This window comes from Condylostylus longicornis, unplaced genomic scaffold (genome assembly GCF_029603195.1).
Source record: "Condylostylus longicornis isolate FDR11 unplaced genomic scaffold, ASM2960319v2 ptg000077l, whole genome shotgun sequence".
NCBI lineage: Eukaryota > Metazoa > Arthropoda > Insecta > Diptera > Dolichopodidae > Condylostylus > Condylostylus longicornis.
In genome coordinates this window covers 5,222,007-5,247,045 of record NW_026578045.1, presented here as the reverse complement: position 1 = coordinate 5,247,045, position 25,039 = coordinate 5,222,007, and the positions used below count along the sequence as shown (strand labels likewise).

Below are 25,039 nucleotides of genomic sequence, written 5' to 3'. Positions count from 1 at the left end.
TTATTCTTAATTTATGTGTTTATATATGTGTACATTGGAATTTACATACCTTTAAAATTACATATACACTCAAACGTATTATTCGATATTCTGTTTTTTTTTTTTTATTATTCTTAAAACTTTCTCCAGAAAATTTCGTTTCAAAGTGAGATTTTTTTTTTGTTTTTGGTTTTTTGTGTAGAAAAAACGATCATATAAAACTCGATCAATGAAAAATATATTAATTTTTTTCTTAAGTATATTCTAAAAAAGAATATCGAATTTGGGAAGTGATCTTTGGAGAAATTTATTTTTACAATATTTGAAAAGAAAACAAGAAATATAATTTAATATAAATTATATTTGTTATAAATAAATAATAATAGCTAAATAAAAATTCAAAATTGATACTATAAAATTTTTATAGTAATTTATAAAATAATTAAATAAAGAAAGAAATTTTTTATTACAAAGAAAAGTCCTTAAATTTTTTTTTTTTATTTGTGTAAGAAATAAAATTAATGAAACAAATTTCTAATAAATTTAAATAATATTTTATAAATAAAGAAAGAAAATTATAATTTTATAATAATCAATTGAAATATTAACTGGAGTAACAATGGAATATTTTACAGCTAAAAGAATTTTTATTTCAAGAAATGTAAGTGACCTAAATATTTAACTAAATTTTATTATTCACTGTGTCAGTAAGATAACAATGATAATTTTGTTTAAAAATTTCTTAGTCTTTACAAAAAAAAAAATTTAATTTCAATTTATTATTATTCCATAAAGTTTTGAAAGAGTCAAATTTAAATTATATGTTAGATGGTAAATAATTAAATTATGTATTCCTTTCCTAACCGGAGTTCAATTACATATTTAAATATTTGCCTCAATGATTTATTACTTATTTGTAAATGAAAGATTATTGGAAATTATTTTATTTAATAATGATATTCTGTTAATCGTATAATTTCACGTGATAGATGGTTATTCAAAAATTTTTTGAATTTTAAAATTCTATACTCAAAAACCCCAAATACATACTTTTCAATAATATACAATTGCATTAAGTGGTGTGACTAACAGAATATTAGGATGATTTGTGTTTTGCAATTATTAGGAATTATACTAGGAAGGTTGAGGCACATATGAATAAGTACTCAAGAAAAGGATGTTTAGTTACAATAATTGAAGTATTATATTACAATGAGGATTTTTTTTTGAGAAATTTTACAAAAATTTTAAGATACATAATACTTTGAGCATCTATATTAAATTTTATAATGCATTAAATACAATATTATTGCAATATGGTGTTTAGAATACTCTTATGTTTGTCATTCATTACACAATTAATTCAACGATTTATTAAAGTATAAAATAAACTTACTAAAGTACAATTTACTAAACTTTCAATTACTAAAATTCAATGTGATTTATGTTATTAATTAAATGTTCAGGGAAATATAAATCTATTTCATAATTCATTTTATTTTCATATATATTATTATTATATATATATATATGAATATATATAATTTTACGGATATGAAATCGATTTACAAAAATTGCATATTTTTTACGTAAAAATTTTAATTTCCATATTTGTTTTAAATTTCAAATTAATTTATTTAGGTAAAATAACAATTATTTAAATATGATATGTAGATAGAATAAATGATCATTTTATATATTTTTTAATTAATATTTTTAAATAGATGTATGTAGGTGCTTAAATGAATTACAGATTATCTACACATACTTAAAATGTATTGGAAGGCATAAACATATTGTATTAGCCACAGGTATTAGGTACATATTGTAAAACGATGTAATTTTCAATGAATAATTAAGAAAAGGTGAAAAAGATTTAAAAAGAAAAAATACAAGAAGAAATAAAAAAAAAATGTCTCTTAAAATTAAAAGGTTATGCATAAAACCTAGTTCTTATATTTTTGTAATACAAGTGAGTTGTTCACGCATTGAAGTCTTTCGTTTTGAATTTATTTTTTTTTTCTTAATAAATTCTTGTAAATTGTGATTGTTGTTTTTATTTTCAGTTCTGTTTTTTTTTTCTGTACCCTCGTTGTTATTGTTTTAAAGGTCAAGTTATTGGAACTAATTTTAAAGTAGTTTTTTAATTTGCTTTTTGGTTTTTTTACTTTAGAACATGATCGTGTTTAATACCCATCATGAGTTTCATCTTCATGTAATATTCTTTTATATGTGAAACTTTACATTTATTTTTTTTTTTTTGTGTTTGCTCTTTAAAATTTTTATTTTAAAAGAAAATTGTAGGTATAATAAAAGATACTGTCAAAGTCGTTCAACAAACCGATTTCAAGCTTTATTGTTCATGGAAAATGGACAAGTTTTTTTGAGATCAAATAAAAGAACGTATAAAAAATAAATAATAAAGAAAAAAAGAAACGTGTTTTTTCGTTTGTTCTTTATTTTTGGTTTTTATTTTTAGGCTTATGTGATGAAAAAAATTCTTAAACGTTTATTCGGAATCTTAGAACAAAATAAAATTACAAAAAAAAATTAAAAAGAAAAAATTAAGTACAGAAAAGTATTTTCAAAAGAAAACAACCGTTTTTGGTACTGTATAAATACAAAATATATTGACATAGACTATACAGAGCACATATACGTAAGAATTACACAGTACACATGTATGTTATTCTTACATTATTCGTATTAAATATACACATAATATGTTACATTATATAAAAAGAGCACCTATTCGGAGGCATAATACTTGTACGAGTATGTATAACTAGATGTGTAGTAAATATATTTAAACATTACACACGTCTTTACAATTTTTTTTTTTTTGTAGTTTAAAAGCGAAGATGAGAAAATCATGAAAATATTTCCTTTTTCGCTACTTTATATTAATTATTTAAAAAAAAATATATTTTATACACATAACTATAATAAATAATATTCTTTGTATTTATTATGTTTCTATATACAATTATGGTCATAAATTATTGAAAAATTTACAATTTTTTTTTTTTTTTGATAACAAGTCTTTTTATCAGTTTTCGGTTGTCTTTGAGCTTCTTCATTTGAGTAATGTAGAGTAATATTGAGCCTTATTCTAGTTGTCGAAGTAGAGCGACAATTGTTGTCACGACTTGAATTTGATATTCTAAATGGCGATTAAAGTGACACGTGTCGTGTAATAGCGGGAAAATGTGTTTCAAGTATATTCCAGTTGTCGTTGTAGAGCGACACATGTCGTAGTGAAACGACGTTTTTTTGTCGAAAAGTATTTAACAAGTGACAAGCGAGATGGATACACCAAAAATGTAAGTTTAAACAAGACAATTTAATAAAAATATAAAAAATAATAAATTTTGTAATTTAATACATAAATTAAACCATATAATATATGATTTGAAAGTCTGTAATAGCTTATAAATCTGTGAATAAAATAAAATGTTTGTAACTAATGTATTTGAAAAAATTATTATCTTACACTCCATTTGGCAAATCCAATGGATTAGAGCTGTCCCTAATCTTAAATCTTTTGATCCTTAATTGTTGCTTTTTTTCAATTTCATCATTCTCGGAGTCTGATGAATCCATAAACCATAATGCAAATGACGACATTTTTTATTTCCCTCGTATTTAAAAAAATAAATATATACCCCGAATTTTTTTTTTTAGTTTGAACTTTACTCGCCAAAATTTCTTTTTAAAATGTATCAATTTCACTTGAAACGTTTCATTTTCGTTTATTTCTCGCAGTCACGTCACTCGACAACTAGAATACCACATTTCAAATGATGTGACAACGACAACGACAAATGTCACGTAAGTGACGCGACAACTAGAATAAGGCTCATTGTATGTACGAGTTTAAAATTTCAAATTCAAATATTTAAGTTAAGGCTGAATTCATAAGCATATTATAAAGCTATTTACATACATATATAGCTATATAAACTTATAGATATTTTTTCAATTCTCATATAATTATGGGTCTTAATTCTGATATAAATAAGACTTTAATAAGAAACATTTAAAATATTAAAATCTAAGTAGTTTTTATAACAAAGTGTTTTAAAATAAGTGATTAATTACTAAGTATTTGGTATTTTATATTTTTATTTTTAACAGTTTACGCTTGATTTATTCCAGTTGTTAATTTCAAATTTGGCTCAATTTTGTTTAACATTTAAAAATATAGAGGCCCCAGCATTCGAATATTTGAAATTATTTTCTTAACATAAAAAAATTTCTTATTATTTAGAAAATATTAACCAATTAGGAATTAGTTTATTGTACAATTAATTTTACGTTTTTAACCTGTAAAAATTAATTGTCAAAATTATACGATTTGACAATTCTAGATTATTTAGTTTAGGCGTACATAGAAACCACCACTTAACCATCAAAATTTTAAATTTTATTTAAATATTCTCTGCACTTTTCTTTCAATTTGAAAACAAGAACCTTGTGTCATTTTCACTATATTTACGTTATACGACTTAATTGGTATAATGTCGCGTCGCTTTTTTTATACTGTTTTATTTACATAATATAGAAGAGTTTTTCATCACCTTACTTAAAGTTTATCAAACTTTTGATTTTTTTTTTGTGTCAATTACTGTACGCATTTAAATTATTTCATTTCAAATTATTATTTTTCTAAATAGAACGGAATATTTTCTTACATGTTTTATATGTTTGCGCCTGTAATATGTTATGTTATGATATATCCGCATCATAATATATCATATATCATTTTCAGATATACATATATACATATATACATATATACAGTGTACAATATCATTTATATTATATTATAAACTTTGAAATTATAGTAGACTGGTTACTTGTGGTTAATTTAAACGATTTAATAGTTTTTTTTTATGTTTACCTTTCCACCGTTTTTTTCGCAAATAATTAAGTAAATAAATAAATAAATAAATTTAGAAAGAGTGTAAGAACTCTCTAATGATGGTTGATTTTGTATTTATATTATTTTTTATTTAAAAAGAAGTCTTTAATGATCATTTTTTACCAGTTTTTGATCTTTAATGATCTTTCTATATTTATATATACATATATTGTTAAAGTTAAAATAATAAAATGAAAATTTTACACATACATATGTACGTAAGTACACGTCTGAACGTACAGTATAAAAACACATTCTTCATAATTAACATTTAAAGAATCAGAACAATATAGGAAAAATTTTTTAGACAATATTAATAATGGTGTTAATAATAATTAATAAGACATTTTTAATATTTTTAATGATATCAGAGTTCAAAAGTGGTAAGAAAAGTTCAATAATTCGTATTATATATTTCATATATTAGTAAGAAAATATAAATGGTCAAGTGAAGATCAAATCTCGATATTTATAGTGTCAAGTAGAAATTCGGTTAGTAATTTATTATTAAAAATATTTTATTATGTTTAATTGTAATTACTTATTTATTTATATAAAATTTCACAAAAAATTATTTAAATATATATTTTTTCCGACTATAGTTTCGGCTTTTATGTCATCCTTAGGGAACTAAGTATTACTAAGTATTTCAGGTAGTAAGTTTTGTATTAAAATATTTCGCATAATAATAAAAAAGGTATCCGCAAATTTTTTTGTTTTCAGTCTGCAAACTGTCTGACGTATAAAATTTTTACGGACAGAAATGTAGTAAACTTTTTACCCGTAATTGACTTTGAATTTTGATCATCCGTAAACGTCAAAACAAAAAAAAAAATTTTTTTTAGATTTAAAATAATTTTATACTTACATATTAAAAATTAACAAGAAAAATATTTTTTATATTATTTTTAACGTAATGATAGTCATTCAATACATCAAATTTATTTACTGAATTACTACGTCAGACTGTCTGCATGTAAAAAAAAAATATACAATTTTGACGCTTAATTGACTGTTTTTAAACGTTTAAGAATTTAAACTTTGACTGAAAGTAAAAACACAGTAGAGTATTCGTAAACTCAGACAACTCAGATTTTGTAAAATTTAACGTTTAAGAATTTAACATATGCTTTGACTGATTTACCTTATAAAATTCGCTTATATTACAAAAATATTGTATGCGATATACAAGCAGATCGGCCTCGCGATTTATGATTGAATAACAGTTGAAATCAAAATAAATTAAAATTATTTTTATAATAGATAGATTAGATGTCTTATAGTATATAGCGAGAATTAATTAATAATATAGGGCGAAGAAAGATTTACCTTAAGGTTTAGGCATAAATTCAATTTCGCTGAAATAATTTCAGTACAGAATAATTTTATCTACTCGAAATCACCCACAGAATAATTAAAAAAAAATTAATTTTTTTTTGTTTCTAACTCCGAACATTTTTTTAAGTACTCGCGTAGTATAGCGCTCTAATTTTTAAAATTGAAATTTTCTAATTACAAATACAATTAAATATATTATTTTATTAAGAAAATCACTATACCTTTATTCATCTGAATTGAGTTCATTTAAAAATTTAATGATACAATTAAACTACAAAAAAAAAAACAAAATTTTTTTTTTTTTTACCTTTTATCATTTTTAAAATTCTAAAAAAAATTTGCCATTTCGTTTAACATTTAAGAAAAGCAAAAATTTCTTATTGCAGTATAAAAGATAAACGCAAATATTTAAAAAACATAAATTCAAAATTTTCACTTTATTTTTTTTTTTATTGTACCGTTACTAATTTAAATGCGTAAAGTGATTCATAAAATTTGTAATTTATTTGTATAAAACGTTTCTGGTGAAATGACTTACTATACTTATATATAGAATAGCGTGTATATTATATATTAAAAGGAAAATAAAAAGAAATTGGTCAGTCAGGTTTTTAGGTTGGCAAAAAAAAAAAAAGAAAAGAATAGCACCATTATTATCATCATCATCATCATCATCATCATCATCATAATGAACAATCAACATACATAATTTGCCATTGTATATTTCCATTATAACATAAATAAAAAATGATCAAAGAAAGACGAGAAATAAAATTATAATTATGCAAAATGCGAAATGATTTGGCAGGAAAACAAATTGAATTCAATTTTTATTTTACTTCTTATACATATATATAAAAAATATGAAAAACTACAATTAAGATCTAAACAAAATTAAGAACAAGTTATAATGGAAACACTTTCTAAAGAAATTAATTTTATTTTGTGATCTAGAACAGCCTCAGTAATAATATGTCTAAAGCCAATTAATGAATATTAATTTTAACTAAATCAAGATAATTTTTTTTACCAAGGAATTGGAAATAAAATTAATTTACACGTGCATTTTGATCGAAATTTTATTGTTCGAAATCATCGGTATGCTATGATATAATGGTTTGTGACCAGAGATTTTAGAAAATTTATAACACAAAAATATCAAATCATAATCAAATAAAATCAGAATTACATCTGATTAATCGAATTGGTGGTATTTTCGTTAGTAATACAAAAATTTGAAATCAAAACTGGAATTGAAATGTAGAAGTCGTTCTAGGGATACCCGTTCGTTTATCAGTTGGTTCGGCGTTGAAACACTCATTGTTTTTATTGTACGTATTTTTCAATTATTTTTCGTAATTGTACGTAATTGTAAATATACAAATCAGTATTTCAGATGAGAATTGGTTGTATTTTAATAGATATTTCAGATATATATTAAAATACAACGACGCGGTTTTTTTGACATATTGAAGATCTATACATATAAATATTTAATATTTTAAGAAATTATTAATTTTCTTTTTTTAGTTTTTAAAGAAATTTATTAATTTCTTCTAATTGTGTTACGATTTAGAAGTTATAATAAGAAATATTAAAAAATTATTCATTTACTTGGGGCCGGTATTTTTAATTAATTAATAAGATAAAATTTATTTTTTTCCGTAATTTTTAACACTTTCTTTACTGAATAAATTTTAAATCATAAATTGCTTAGTAAATAGCATAATATAATATATATTTATGTTATTGTAGTCATACATAAATCTAAAATGAGTAAATTATTATTTATCGTAAAATTTATCGTAATAATAATTATTTTATAATATATAAATAATATTTTTCATGTGATAATAATGATGTATATATGTACATTTGTGTATAAATCCATTTTATAATGAATTTATACACAAATGTACATATATACATTTGAATTAAATTCATTTTATAATATGGTACTTCTCAAATTTATTAGACCGTATCCAATTGTATTTATTATGACTTTGTTTCTTAATGAGCAACCATTATAGTTATACAATTTATTTTGTCAGTTAATTCGAGTATAGGAATGTCTTAATTATATTTTTATTAATTTTAAATTAGTTTTAGGTGTAAACTTACTTTTTATAATTCAAATTTAAGTTAAATTTAATTAATATTACATATAAATATTTGAAGAGAACGATTATTCAAGATTTTATAGTCCCATTTTTGAGAATCCGTCCCAAAGAGTCATTTCACTTTAAGATGCCTTTGAATTGGATTTACTTATAGAAGACATGAAATTACATAAGAAATACCTGACCATACTTACCATATTCACCCTATGTACAGTTTGTTTCTATTTATATTAATTAAGCATTTCAAAAAATATTTTAAATTAGAGTTTTCATTTATTAAGGATTTGGTTGAGTCATATAACATATCATTAACAAGTATACTATGTATTTGAACCTTTCCGAACTTTATATATACTCAAATTGGAGATGAATATAAAATATAAATTTTTCAATTTGTATCGACAGAGATACACTTTTAAAATTTTCAAATATTAAATTTTAATATTAATATTTTCAAATTTCAATTTCAATAAGAACGAAAGTAATTAAATTTATTTTATATTTTAAATTTTTATATAATTAAAATATATTAATTTTTATTTTATTTTTATAATTTATATTAATATACTTATAGGCGCTTCAAAAATAATTTTCCTATTCTCATAATGAATTATGTTTTTAATTAAATGAGATTGCCAAATCAAGATAAAATGATTATAGTTGTACTCATACTACTAACATAATATAATATATAATATGTATTATAGTTTTGTACATATATAACAATAACAGATATTTAATTATGTGCGCATGTTAAAAGAAAACGTACATATATATATATATATGTTAAAATATAAATAATTTAAGGAGTACAAAAAGTGCATCATCTTAATAATTTATGGACTTGAAAAGTATGTTCACCTTATTTGGAATTTTGCAAAGATATTCATGCTATAAGTAAAATATAGGCTATATATATAGTCATCTACTATAATATTTTTGTTGTCATCGGCGTAAAGGTGTATGATATATATATAGTTAGTATATACGAAAAAGTAACAGAAAATTGTAAATCATGAGAAATATTTTTTTAACAAAAAGTAAAATAAATAAAAAGTAGCCAATTGGTACACCATTTTAATTGTATACAGGTATATATACTCCCTTAACTTATTTATAGTTGATAAAATGAAATCTTAAACAATAATTTAGACCAATGGATGACTTTTAAAAATAATCAATTTGTGGTTATAAAATTCTGCTTCAGAGTGTTAATTGATAAATATGTGCATCTCAATCAGTATGTATTGATTTTTAAAAATCATGTTTTGAAAATAAAATTGAACACAATATCTTGGATATATAACAGCTGCAATCCTATATAATGCTGACAATCTCTATTTAACGACCAAAAATAATATTGAGACAGTAGCATTTTATATTTCTTTTTTACGTTTATACACTCAATATATTTGTTTGGTGTTCGTTATATTGAAAACGTACTGTTTTTTAAGAATTTTAAGACTAGAGAAAGTTTAAATTTAAAACACAATTGGTATACCAAATTTATTAAAAAATATTATTAAATTGCTAAAAAAATTAGTGTTTTTTGAAGTTATGTGCAGTACACCATGTTTATGAAACTTATTTGAAATAATTTTGTTAATTAAAATTAATTAAGTGAATTACCCCAAAAGTATAGGTTTATTGTTTAATTACAAAAATTGTCTTCTGTATATCACTATAAAATATATACACAATAGTAATATTCAGTTTTTCAGAGCTATATATCAAAAATCATTATATTAGTTTATAGGTTCAGGTCTGAAAAGGTTAATTTTTTCTTTTCTAATTCCAGTATCACTCAATGTGTAATCGCATGTAGTACAAAAGAGTTCTTCTAGTCTACCATAATTAAACAGTTCAATGTATATATATAAAAAGTTTACATATATATCACATGTAGACTTTTATATAAAGTATATACTTATGTATACATACTTGTAATACTTTAAAAGTTTGTTCAAATGTAAATTTTTCTATAAATATTTAGTGTCAGCACAAAAAAAAGAAAATAATAGAAACTTTGCAAATAATAAAATAGAATGGAAAACATTTAAACGAAACATAAATTTAACAATCACATCACAATTGATTAAGATAGACAGACATCATTCGGGTTGGTCAGTAAATCACAACTCAAAAAAAAAAAAATAAGAATTTAAAAATTCAAGTGGAAAAAAATTATAATGACTTTACTAAGCGATATTTTACGATGTGTTATTTGACTAATTTTCTTGAAGAAGAACAAAAAAAGCAATTTTTTTTTTCAAAGATTTCATTACTTTTTTTTTTTTTTTTTGTTTCTTACCCATTTAATTTCAACTAAAATGTAGAAAAAAATTATAAAGTAGAAGAATATTTGTACAATACAATGCCCTATTGATTTAATAATATAATTACTATATACATTCATACATACTTAAATATTTTATTCATGATCTATTCTATATAGCGAATATCAAGGTATTTCTTGAACAGTCAAATGCCATATTATTGTAGATTACAAGAAAATTTTTCGGGCAAAGTTAATTAGTATATAGAAGTTTTAAATCCAATTCCATTAAGCAATATTTGAATGAAATTATATTGTTTCCTAAATTCAAAATAATTTAAATCATTGTAAGGTGTTGCCGTCAAGGGTATAATAATTACAGTTTTTTATATTCGCATATACAAAATTCAAACATGAAACTAATTCTGTTATACCGTTGTTATGTTTAATTTTCAAAAAAAGAACTCTAATTGCAAAGAAATTTTTGATTAGGATGTATATATATATATACATATATAAGACAGAGGGGAATTTTCAATACCTGTACTTGATTTGCAGCTGGAAGGAGAATGTTCAATAGCATTTCTTACGTTTTCTTCTAAAAGAAAACATTTGCTAAACTTTTCTTTTAATGATTTTCTTAACTATCCGCCCTATATAAAGTGCTTTAATAATATTATCGTAACATATTGTTCTGATTATATCAAAGACAAAATTATTGAAGGTAAATATTTTTTAGTTCGACAATATTTGAGATTTCTGGTCACTAATGCCGCAAGAGGCCATTTGTCCGTGTTTGTTAAAATTGCTTCGCTTTTAAATATCATCACTATGCGTTAGATTGATGGTCGCTAAAGTGACAGAATACTTTTTTGACAATAAATGACAGTTATAAATTTATACTTTAACACATTTTTCTTTCCTTTGTTTTTGTTATTACTCAATTGTTATTTTCAATTTTATTTCAATATTTTTAATTAGTTTTAGAATTTGAATTGTAATTTAAATTTTATTGCACAAAGTTTCAATTAGCTAATATACAAAAATAATCTCTAATTATCTACTTACATATGCTATATGACAGTTAATGGCTTATAAAAAAATAATATTTTAATTAAAATAATTATAAAATTTATTCATATTTTTAACACATTAACAACATATTGTTAGCACAATTACATTATTATAATTAAGTTACAAAAGAATGCATACTTAAATACTGTCATTTACAACTTTTACTTTAATGTTTTGTTATAATTTAAGTTAATTACACTTTAAATTATGTGATAAAAATAATCTGATTAACATAATAAATTATTTACATATACATTTCTTAAATCTTCTGTACGCTATATATATATATATATATATATATATATATATACATTTTTCATAATGTGTCACGAGATTCGTTTGCAACATTTTTCATTTTAAATACTTACCTTTATATTATTAATTAATCTCGTTTTTTACATTGTTTACATTGTGTTACTTATGCATGATAAATACTGCAATATGCATAATATACTTATCATATTCAATCTTAATTTAAATGGAATAAAAACAAAAGAAAGTACTTAAATAAAAAATTTTAAAATTTACCATTTAAAATATTTTTTTTTTCTGTAACTTTGTACCTTTAGTATATTTAATTGTTAGAGAAAATTTTCTTCGCATAATTTTACATATTTTCACATTATTACAAACAAAAAAAATTTCTTAAATGAAAATGAAAATTTTTTTATTTTTTCCTTTATTTAAATTTTATTTATGAATTATTAAAATTAAAAGTAAAAGTGTTGAAAATAATTTATATAAAATTAAGAAATTTATTCATTCATTCTATATACTTAAGTATTATTAATATTTGAAATAATTATGAAACAAAAAATTCATTTTACTTGCATTATAAAGAATTGTTATTGAAAAATTTTCTAAATTTTTCAAATATTTTCGCACATACATTAATAAATTAATAAATTATTCTGATGAAAGTAATGAAAGTAAGGGAAATTTAAGGGAAATTAAAAAAAAAAAATATTTTTTTGCTTTTATTTTTTTATACAATATACAATTTTCATGATTGTTTCTTTTAAATTTTCAAAAAAAATCTGATTATTATATAATTAACAGTTATAAACATATGCAGGGGCTTTCGGAGATAACGCGAGGCCTGGGGCAACTGATATTTTAAAAGCTTGAAATTTTTACATGTATTTTTCATGATTATTTCTTTTAAATTTTCAAAAAATCTGATTATTATATAATTAACAGTTATAAACATATGCAGGGGCTTTCGGAGATAATGCGAGGCCTAGGGCAACTGATATTTAAAGGGCTTGAAATTTTTATATGCTTTTTTCATGATTGTTTCTTTTAAATTTTCAAAAAATCTGATTATTATATAATTAACAGTTATAAACATATGCAGGGGCTTTCGGAGATAATGCGAGGCCTGGGGCAACTGATATTTAAAGGCCCTGAAATTTTTCAAATACAATGCATAAAAAACAGAAGAAAAGCAATATCTTATAATGATTAGTTTATTTAATATTATTTTTAATTATCGGACAAAAGCTTTACTCCATTTCATATCAGTAAATTTAATAATAAATGTCCGAATAATCTAAAGAATGTGCTCTTTTATAATTATAATAGTTACTAGTCCATTTAGTCGATCATGTCATATGACAATGTTAATGATAAAAGATTTTAGTAATTCAACTTTTTTTCATGGTGAATTATTTCATTGTGATTTTTGTACAAATGAAAATATTTAACACTCTTTTCATTGAAGGCATATTCTCCAATTGAAATATTCTATTTAAAAAATTGAGTTATTAATTCGAGGCACCGCAAATAGTGGGGCTCAGGGCAAATGGCCCTCTTGTCCCGCCTCTGATACAGCCTGTTCATGTGTATATATATAAATAATTATATTATATAAAAATTTCATATTTTATTAATGAATATACGGTAACGTAATATAAGTTTTCAATATAAAAAAAAAACTTTTTTAAAAAAATTATTAAAAAATTTTTGGAAAAAATTACGTTGTTAGCGTCTTTAATTAAAATTTCCTTATAGCAAAATAATTTATTGAGTAGGTATAAAGACCATATTTAGAATTAAGATGATTATATGAAAGGAAAGAAATAGATATTTGAACGTTTTTAGGATTAAAACACAAAAAAAAATATAATTTATGGCAATTTCACTTTTATATTAATTAATTACATTAATCATTTATAGAATATTTTATAGATATTTGCGGTATGTTAGATATATCGTAATTGATATGGTGTGTATGGAATTTTTGACACAAAAAAAATATTGTTGTAGAATTATAATATGGCATTTTTTTTAAGAATAATTCCAAAAACAAGTTGAAATTAACATTTTATATAGATCTTGAATATCTTAAAATCTAAAAATATAGGGTGTTTTTGAGAATTCAGTTGTTTTTAATACCACAAAGTTTTAAAAGCTCTTTATATAGGGTGTCTCATAACAAAGTGCACTGCTATATGCAATTATGTAGGCCCTCATGAGTAGACAAAACTTTTGTATTGAGACCATGTTCAATACTGTATATACATTTAATTTGTACATTAAGTTTTTAAAAATTTTAAAATTCAAACTTTAAAGAATGAATTTTGTCTGTTTGGAAGAAGTTCGAGTAAATTTAATATGAATCAATAGTGAAATTAGCTCACCATTTAATCACTCTATTTTTCACCATAGATTTCTTTTAGGTATTTTTTTTAAGATAAAAGTAAGACTTATGGAAGGAAATGAATCAAAAGATATTTTTTCAATTGAAAATATAACACAATTAGTACGTAATCTATTTTTTCAGAAACTTTTTTTTTTTCAGTTATTACATTTTTGCCACAATCGTGCATTATGTTTGAATATAAATACGAGTATAGGTTCTAGTTTATAGTGATTAAAAATTAATGAATGATATTGATAAAATTTTAATAAAAGTCATAAATCTCCTGATGTGGTAAAATCTAAAACCATAATTGCTTTATGCTTAATCTTACAACTTATATTTTTGTAAATGAGTACGTATATACACATACATACCTATATACATATATTATATATAATATGTAAGTATGGATATATTCGAGTTAAATTTCAAATTTCATGGGTGTAGATGGCAAAAAAACGAAAAGAACGTTATCAAAAATTTTTAATATTGGAAATAAAGTAGAACAAATTAAAATATTTGTACATGCATATAGATTTGACCGCGTGTACATATATGTATATTTCTCATACTGTTTACATATATACGTGTATATATATCTGTTTATATAAAAATTATTTAAAAGATGAGTTAAATTAAATGAACCTGTTCTGTATTAAATATTTTAAATAAGAAATAACTAAAACGACGTGAACATTTAAAAAATATTTTATTAAAAAGTTTAATATTTCAATATTTACAGTTTATCAGATTTGTTATCATCATAAAAAAAACTCAATTAAAAATGCATTATTTATTAAATACAGTCAGACGAACGATAGCTCAGTTTTCGTTTGATTTTATATGTACGTAGTTTGAGAAAAATTCCCAAGACATATACAAATGAAATTGTATATTGAGTAGATAATTTTGTTTAAGCTGATATGGAAGTATTATTTATGACAACTGTATAATGTCAGAATTAAATTTTCATTGAAATTAAAAGAAGAAAAATTTTTGCATTTGTATAACCAATGTATTTATAAGCTTGTAAATTACGAACAAAAAATTTAATAAAATGTGTAAAATCAATTTTGTTTTGCTAATCAAGGAGTTATGCTCTTATATGAGTTGCTTATAAACAGGTTCGACTGTATGTTATTCTTAATAGATAAGTTTCATGCTTGCGTTTTGAATTTTAAAACAAGATCAAAATTTCTTACGTTTTAAAATTTTAATTTTTATTTTATCAAACTTACATAAACTGCTAAAACACAGACCATATGAATGAATTGAGAATGAGTATGCAAAGAGGAAATAAATATGTATGTGTATATATATAGAATTTAAAATTTGAAAGATTTTTATTTTTTTTTCCTTTTTGATCTGACTGAACTCGTTTTTTCTTATTTTTATTTAATTTCTTTACTTTAAGATTACCTAACGGCTTGTATATCGGAAACAAAGTGAAAAAAAATGTTATAATATGTATATTTATTTACTATTGATTTTTATAAAAATTAAAAATATTAAAATTTAAGAATTGAACTTTGTTGAACCTTAAGGCTATACATATATATACATACAACTAATAAAAATCGGAAATTATCTTGTATCTATATTAATAAATACATTCGATTCGCATGCAAAAGCAACACTATGTAATTTTTAACGTAATATGAACTATATAATATGTGTGTATATAAGCCATTAGTAGAATGTTAATGATAATAATATAGTATGAGGAATTTTAAAAGAAATATAAGAGTACACACCTTTACCTAATTATTTATTGTAAGTAAAATATCAGAAAAGAATAAAACTATAGAACAGTAAATTCGGATCAAACCAATGATTTGTAAAGTAGCACTTTTCCCTTGAACAATTGAGGTTTAGTAAGCGATTTACAGTTTTGAAAATATATGTGCCGAAAATTCAAATTTTATAAATTTCAAGAGGTGACAACGAAATAAATTGTTTATTAAATAACTATTAGACTTCTACAACTTATCGTCTAGTAGGAGGATAGTGATATTAAAAATTTGAAAAAAAAAATTCGGGTTTTAAATATAGACGTTAATTTTAATGGGGTTTCGTTTTGTAAAGTTTTACTTTGCTGTGTCATGGTAGAAGAAGCTGGTAGTTGTTTTGTTCTGTGTTTTCAAAGTTAAAAAAAAAGTTTTTGATAACAAAAATTCAATTTTTGGAACCTTTTGGGGGGGGGGGGGGGGTGGTATATATTTTTTTCCGTAAATTTCTAGTAAAAACCTAGATTCCTAAAAAATTCCAACTGTTTAACTTAAAGAGTGTAGAAACTTTTCAAACAGACACACAGACGACGGGTCGAACATAGTGAAATAAATAAGCATTTTTTTTTTCGATTTCTTTTTGTGCTAAAAACTTATTCAGGAAACAAAACTCAATTTTGTATTCAAAAAAAAAAAATCAATGAATTTATTGAAATTTTAAATTTGTTTTAAGAAATACACGAGTGATAAAAATTTATTATGCGATTTTTGTATCAAATGAGACCACAAAAAGAATACAAACTATAGATCTACCTATACACACATACATAGGTGATCTTACAAGGGATTTTTTTTAATATTATTATATTATATATAGAAAATTATATTTAAACATGTAACCATTAAGAGAAAATTCAAAAGAAAATTACGTATTGAATTGTTAAAGAATTTTTTTTGTTGAGGCTCAGTTAGTTTTATGTTACAATTTATTATGTAAATTTGTCTGCGATTTGTTAAAGTTTACATAAGAATTTCAACAATATAGTGAAAATTTCGATATTACTTTAAGAGTTGATATTGAATAATATCTATATTTCCAACTACGAGTATGTATTAATAAACATGAGCCACAGAATTCATTATTCAGAAAAGGGGAAGGTACATAGAGAATTTATATGCGGCTTAAGCAGTGCTTATAAAATACATGCCTTTCATGAAATGTAAGAAAATAATTCAAATAACTTTGTTATCATAAACTAAATTTTCCCTAGAATAATTTGTCTAAATATTAAATTTAATTGTTCTTACTGAATCGCAGTGAAACAAGCAATACTTTTGATATTATTTTTTATACAATTTTTTTTCTTTTAATATTTTTCTTATTATAGATTTTTCTAACAATATTTTTAACAATATTATATCAACAAATTATTATTGTAAATGCTGCATTATGGTCAAATTATCCAACACATGAAAAATGTAGTAATAAACCTAGTCTAAAATATTTGAGTGGAGATGCTTTAACAGATGATATTAATTGTATAGGACCGAATAATTCACCATATCCAAGGTAATTTTTTTTAAAAATAAAATATAATTTTTCATTAAATCATTATTTACTAAATGTCACATAATTAAAAATTTATTAAATACCTTAATAATTATAAGTAATTAATAATAAAAAATTATTAAAATAAATGTTTTTCTTACAAAAAAAAGTGCGGCAGTTGCAAGAATGTTTTCAAATTGGAATGCTGGTGGAACAACAAGAAGAGGTAGACAAAGTCGATTTCCAGCAACATTAGATCCATCAGTTACACAAAGTGCTTTATTAAGAGCATATAGTGAAGCAAATGAAGAAGGTGAATCACATAGAAGATATGGTAAGTTCAATGTTTTTATTTTAACAAAAAGTAAATTTGTTGTGTGATTATATATGCTTGTTTGTATTTTGTGCTTATGCTTGTTTTATATAAACAAACAATTTTTAATTATCGATTTTAATTTGATTAGCTCGCATACATATGACATATATATTTATGTATCTATGTGAATAAAACATCTTTAGACATACTAAAAAATTTTGAAAAGCGTCAAGATTTATATTTCAACTAAGACCGACCATATGCAAAGAACTTGAATTTTTTTAAATGCTTTGTAGTTCCTGCAAGGTACATATTTAATTTATTAAACTACAAACTTCTTGAAAATATTTTGATTAAATCATAATCTTTATGAAACAAATAAAGGATTCCACCTAATTTGATAATTTCACACTTTGTTAATTCAACTGTGTGAAAATAGCTTCTTAAGCACAAGTCCGAACTTTTTACAAAATCAATTGATATTTCTATAAAATTTGAATTCAAAATAAATATGATCCAAGTAATTTTTGCCTCACCCTTGGTTCTAATGTCCAAAATCAGCAAAAGAGATGAGCTACCATTTAATCCTCCTTCGCCTAAAACAATATATTTGTTGTGAATAATTTTAATCGTATTGCATACATTCTTTTCTTCGAGTGATTTCTAAACACGCATTGAATACAGATTTAAAGGCGTTATTCATATTTCGATTATAACCAGTACCAAAACCCATTATAAAATTAATCAAGCTATTAATTATACCTATTTATATTTGAAAAGCAAATTTAATAGTTAATTTTCATGTTTAAGAGAAATTATTTATTAATTAATTTTATACATTGTTGCTTTTTCAACTCATAATAGTTATTTTTATTTTCTCTACTTAAAGTGCATTATTTATAACCTACTTTAATAAAAATTCACTTATGTATCTATATGTATATTGTGCATTTATTTTTGTTAATGAATTTTTCACAATTTAATAAATTCCAAGAAAAAAGTATTTTAAAGAGAATAATTTTTTTTTGTTAACTTGTACAACACAGTCGATGCAGGTTTTTATACTTTATAACATTGCTTTGTATTGCATATTTATGAATCACAATAGTGTTGTCATCATTCGTTATTAACTACAGGTATGCTTACATATATACATTTAATAAAAATGTAATCTTTAATCAATTAAATGTCATCATATATAAAATACACTTGTCATTTTACATTTCAATTACAATCCTTATGGCTATTTTGAATTATTTCTCAAGACAACAGAAAAATTGAAAACAGAACAAAATTAAATTTATGTATAAAATTTTTGGAAAATAACAAGAGAAATTTCATTTACGTATATAAATGAAAGTCCTCATCCATAAATTAATAAATTGAAGAAAATAAAATAAAATGGAGAAAAAAAAAACTAAACCGCATACATAGTTTCGTTTTTTTTTTTTTTATTTTAATGTCAAATTTTATTTAATTTTCATTTATTTTCTTTTTTTTTTGTCAATTATAAAAATCTTATACTTAATGACCTTTAAAACACGAACTTGAATTTTTCATTTTAATGCCATTTTTTTTTTTTTTCATTTAATAATTTGAAAATTTTTTCTATATACTTATAACATTTTGGGTTGCAATGTCATCGCGATTATAATGGAAATTTTGTAAATGAAAAAAATAAAAATGTTAATAAAATTGCAATGTAAAAGAAAAATAAATAAATTAATAATAAAAAGGTGAGACGAGAAGGTACGAGTACGTTTAAGGCAAGAAAAAAAAAAGAGAAAAACCATTGTCATTTTTTACATTTTTACATTTTTTTTTTTTATTAATTTTACCACTTTTAATTTTAAAACTAACCAAACTAGTTAGAAATGGAATAAGAAAATCCAGATACTCTCACTGTTTTCTTAAATTATTATTACATTATTAGAGACTCGAATTCGATATACAATGTCATACTTTCATCGGATTTAAAAAAACGAAAAACGTGATATTTTTTTTTTATTGTTTTTATTAAATTTTTTACTCACTGTTAAAGTGGCAAAGACCTCAAATATTATCTAAAAACAAGAAAAATAAAAAAATAAAAGTAATAAAATGTTAAAAAATAAAAAATTAACATTACTTTTCTGATAATATACCTAGTAATTTTTTTTTTCTTTCTTTGTATAAATTTCTTTTAATCGCCATTCTAATGTAATAATAATAAAAAACTGAAAAAAAAAAAAAAAAAATGACAATGCGAGAAATTTTTAATTGAAATGCAAAAGTATTTTCTTTATAAATTTGACATTTGTGTATGAAGATGGCAATATTGTATAATTAGTGTACACTTTGTATATTTACATACGCAAATAATAATTGTATTATATACATATACGCGTAATAATTGAAATATAAAATATTTATTTTCGAGATTTTCCTTGACTTCATTAGAATTCCTTAACCATAGAGATTGTATTATACAAATATTTCATTCTTCTTGCAATTCTCTTTCTCTCTGACTTTAAGTTAGTATATAATGAAATGTTGCTAATTCTCACTTAGATGTCATTACTAAAAAAAAAACCTACTGTATAATAAGAAGTATAATAAGAATATAATCTAATGTATAATAAGAACTGTATAAGAAGCTGTTAGAATTTAAGTAAACACAACATTCCTTAACTTCATACAGTGGATTCACAATTATAATTACATGGACACATCACATGTTATGAATATATACACACAACTGGTGATATGTACTTATATGTGAATGGATAAAATGCCACTATGATAAAAGTTTTGGTTGCAGATTAATTTTTCCTATTATTTGGTTGGGCTTCTCAATTCAGACTCAATTAACGTAAACAAATTGTAGTAAATATTTAACGTTTTATCTTAAGAAATTCCAGATGAGTCTTTGGAAATTATTTCAATACAACACCTTTTGAGATTTTTTAACTATCGAATTATTTAGGAAAGCACATTATAAGAAAGTGTTCATCAAAATTTTCAAATTATTTAGTGACTGCAGTTCCATAAGCCTATTAGCATATTATTACTCTCTTAACGTTCTCAAAATTTTTTAACAGGACCTCTTTTTTTTTTTCAATCTCGGGGATCGATACCCTTAAGCCATTCTCAGGTCGACCCTAGGATCTTTTGTGATTCCCATCCCCATCTACATTAGCCCTATAACCAGGCCCCTGGCAAACTGCAGTATAACAGCCACATTAAGCCACGCAGCCACAAAGCCGCCCACGAAGCATTCCACTCGTAGGCGAGCAATTACTGCTTTGCATTCACACAATAAATGTTCCATGGTTTCGTCCTCCTCCTGGCATAAACGTGCCCCTCTCGTCCTTTTCAGATGGACCTCTTAATAATCATATAATAATTATAAGATTTTTAATTTCATAGTGAATTCAGACTTATTTAAATAAAAATTCATTTTGAAAATTTTGAAAAAAAAAAATGTAAAAAATTAAAAATAAAGTGCAATTAATAAAATTAAAATTATACGAAGATCTTACATACAAAGATTTTACATACAAAATTTTTAAAGAATTAAAAATAAAAAAAATTTATGCATTTTACATAATTTTATTTGCAATTTTAATTCGTATAATGTCATACATTATCAAGAATACATGAATAAATGAACGATTAAATGAACGAATAAATGAATGAATAAATAAATGAATGAATAACCGGTATATGCATTTCATATACAAATGGTATGTACTTGTGTATTCAGTAGGTCTTTAAATATAGAAATATTTTGTATAATCATTATAAATTATTCGCAAATCGTAATTTTAAAGATTTTTTAAGTGAAATCTAATTTTTTATTTGTTTAATTTTATATTCTGTTTATTGTTTTCGCTTTTTTTTTATTGTTGTTGCCGTTTAGAAAGAAAATTATTTTTATAACTTTTTTTTTTTGTTATAATGTATATGTGCCTCTGTAATACTCATACTTTTGTTATACTATGGGCAATATGGAAAATATACTCAATTTTTATAATATTATATTTAAGAGTTACTTACGTATACTTTCGTATAAAATTCATGAATCATTTTTCGATATGTATGTACTATGAAAAAATAAAAAGAATATGTTTAGTTTAAATAAATGATTAGGAGGACTTTTACTTATTTTTTAGAGAGAATATTTAGCGTGAAAGTTCGCATTTTATTTTGTTTTTTTTTATTTTTATTTATTTTGTGGTCTTTATTTATTTGATTTCTATATCTAAGTTTTTACTTTACTATTTTTATTTTTTTAATTTTCGAAAATCTCACTTTCAAATTGAAAGAAAAAGAAAATTGCATTTAAATTAAAAATAATTGATATTTCACGGATATTGGCTAAAAAAAACTCTTATACAGTCAACGCATAAAAGATCGCAAATTATTGTATTTTCTGGTTAAATGTCAACTTTTGCACAATATCATAAAAAGGTTCTTATTGGAGATTCAGTTTCTGGGATACAATTTCCGTGAAACTTTCGTCAGCCATTTCCGTTGACAAACAGAAATCGTTTAATAAATTCGATAAGAATTTTGTGATTTTTTGTCAATTCCAAATGTTCCCGGAAAATTTTTTACTTCATTGTTTTAGTAATAAGAGTTACAATTGTAAATTCCAAAAAAATTAATTGATTTCTATATTATGAGCCATAATATGAGCTAAACCATCCATATAGTAAAAGTCCTGTTGCTGATATCTATGTTGTATATATAATTTTCTTGGAGGGCTAGGTAACTTGTCGTAATTTGAAATGAAACGTTAATACGTATATATTCAGAAGAATTTGCTTAAAATTTTCTTAAAAACTATCAAAAATTTGAAATCAGTTATTAAGGTTTTGTTTCGATTACTTTTCGACCTACTACATACCCAAAAGTTGATCAATTTACCATATATGGTCCAATCAATTTATCATATTTGGTCCAATTACCATATATGGAAACGTTTGAAAATTTCTAGTAAAAAAATGTATTTCGCCGGAACTTGAAATTAGGACACATACAGGATGACCGACAAACTGATAAATCCTCTAAAAATAATTTATGTAATTTACTTTGAAAAAGCACGTGATATTAAATTTGATGTCGTCATTATGACGTCTTTTATAAAATCTAATGCGGCTAGCAAAAATTTCAATTTCAATAAAAGTATAAATTTGCAAATATTTTCTCTTTTACACTAATTTTTTTTTGTTTTTAAAGAAAAAATTAATAAATTTTGTAAGGTTTGGTAGCCCTTAAATTCACAATCTTCATTTTATTGAATTTTATCATTAAAAAATATTTTTGTATTTTTTTTTGTCTTATCGTGCTCTTCTATCACGCGCGACCTGTGTCTAGTCTATGACGGATTTTATATTTTTTTTTTCTATTTTTTTGTTTTTTAAATAGTAAGTATATTACTCATATTTATAATTTCATATCACGAATTTTAAGTTTGTTTGATGTTATTATAGTTGAATATAGCTTATTTAAAATTGAGAAAAAAAAAATTCATGATGAGTAAAATGATAAACTTTCTATGTATATGAATGAAGGTATGAAGAAGCGTTTAACATTTATATTATTAAATAATTTTGATTTTTTAATTAATTTTGAAGTGTTTCTTCTGTAAGGAATAAGACATATAACGAATATAGCAATACAAAAATGCTTTTAACACAAATTCTATCCAAGCAATCACGCACAAAGTTTTATCGTTGTTTTCTCGAGGAAATTGTGGTTATATACTACTTACATAATATATAGAATTTGGTAGAACGTTCTGCAATTACTCAGAAACTAGTAATCAAAATATTTAATATATCTATAGTCAATTACGTTATGAGTGCATCATATTCTCTATATAGTTTTACAAAAAGATGCTTATTCAGTGAATGACTCCCAATCAGAAAGTTTCTTGTCACGTATTTATGCGTATGGTTATACATCAGAGAAGAAATGTTTTTGAGTGTAAATGCGTAGAAGAAGTAATCAAGCTTTATGAGTACAACATAAATAAAAACACAATACATATATTTAACTTTAATAAAATATGACAACTAATATAGCAATTTAGAAAAATTTCTAATTAATTTTCCTTGGAAGATTTATTATATAGTTTCTAGTATTTTAAACAATTTAAAAAAATATATATATATTTCTATTTTGTCTGCAAAAATATACTTACATAAATAGAAAACAACTCCGACTGTTCTTCTTATTATGTGACATCTATGACAACGTAAATTAAATTTGACAACTTTACAATTTGTTGCCTTGTATAACTTCTGATTTCAAATAACATTTATTAATTTCGATCAAAATATACCGCATTTGTCTTCGAATTCTAATATCGTAAATTATTCTACTGTTAATTTTTGACAACAATGAAATTTATATTTGCTAATGGCATTTTATAAAATACTCACGTATATACTTGTATTTAATCATATACTTAATCGTATAACAATATAATATCAATTATAATAAATTAACAGTATAATTGTTTTTTAAACCACTTTTTACTTTAACTGAAAAAGAAAAACAAAATTGACATAAATATTTTCACATTATTTACACTGCATTCCACATATTAATAACAATATTATAAAATTGCAAAATAACAAAAGAATTTTACAAAAAAAAGAAAGTTTTGCAAAAATATTTTTTTATACAATCGTATAACATAAAATTTAAAATATTATGTGTTATATACTGATTGTTAGTATTTTGTCAACAAATTTTTATTTTAAAAAATTTAAAAGAATTTTTATTTATTCTATTAAATATAATTTGTATTTTAGAGGTTCAATAACTGATCTAAATATATTTTTTATATCTTTCTTTTTAAAAATGCAATATATATGTAGTTCATATACCTCATATATTGAGTATAACATTATAATTAATAAATTTAAATTCTATTTTAGTATATACAAATATTCAATATATCTATATAACTATAGCTCTATATTTGTATGATAATTAAGTATGCAAGCCTTGTTAACACATATAACCATTAAATATAATGGAAATGTTATTTATGTTTTTAGAATATTAAAATAAAATAATTATTAATATTAAACGCTTT

The 25,039-nt window shown here is 22.6% G+C and overlaps 1 protein-coding gene across 1 annotated transcript in view; it reads left to right on the top strand.

The window, feature by feature from the left end:
- Positions 1 to 598: 598 nt before the first annotated feature.
- Positions 599 to 25,039, top strand: part of LOC129612754 (uncharacterized) — a 34,327-nt gene continuing 9,886 nt past the window's right edge. Inside the window, exons 1-3 of the mRNA XM_055526514.1 lie at positions 599 to 640; positions 17,470 to 17,651; positions 17,801 to 17,964. Of these exons, the coding sequence (XP_055382489.1) occupies positions 599 to 640; positions 17,470 to 17,651; positions 17,801 to 17,964 (388 nt within the window). The remainder of the gene's footprint in view (positions 641 to 17,469; positions 17,652 to 17,800; positions 17,965 to 25,039) is intronic.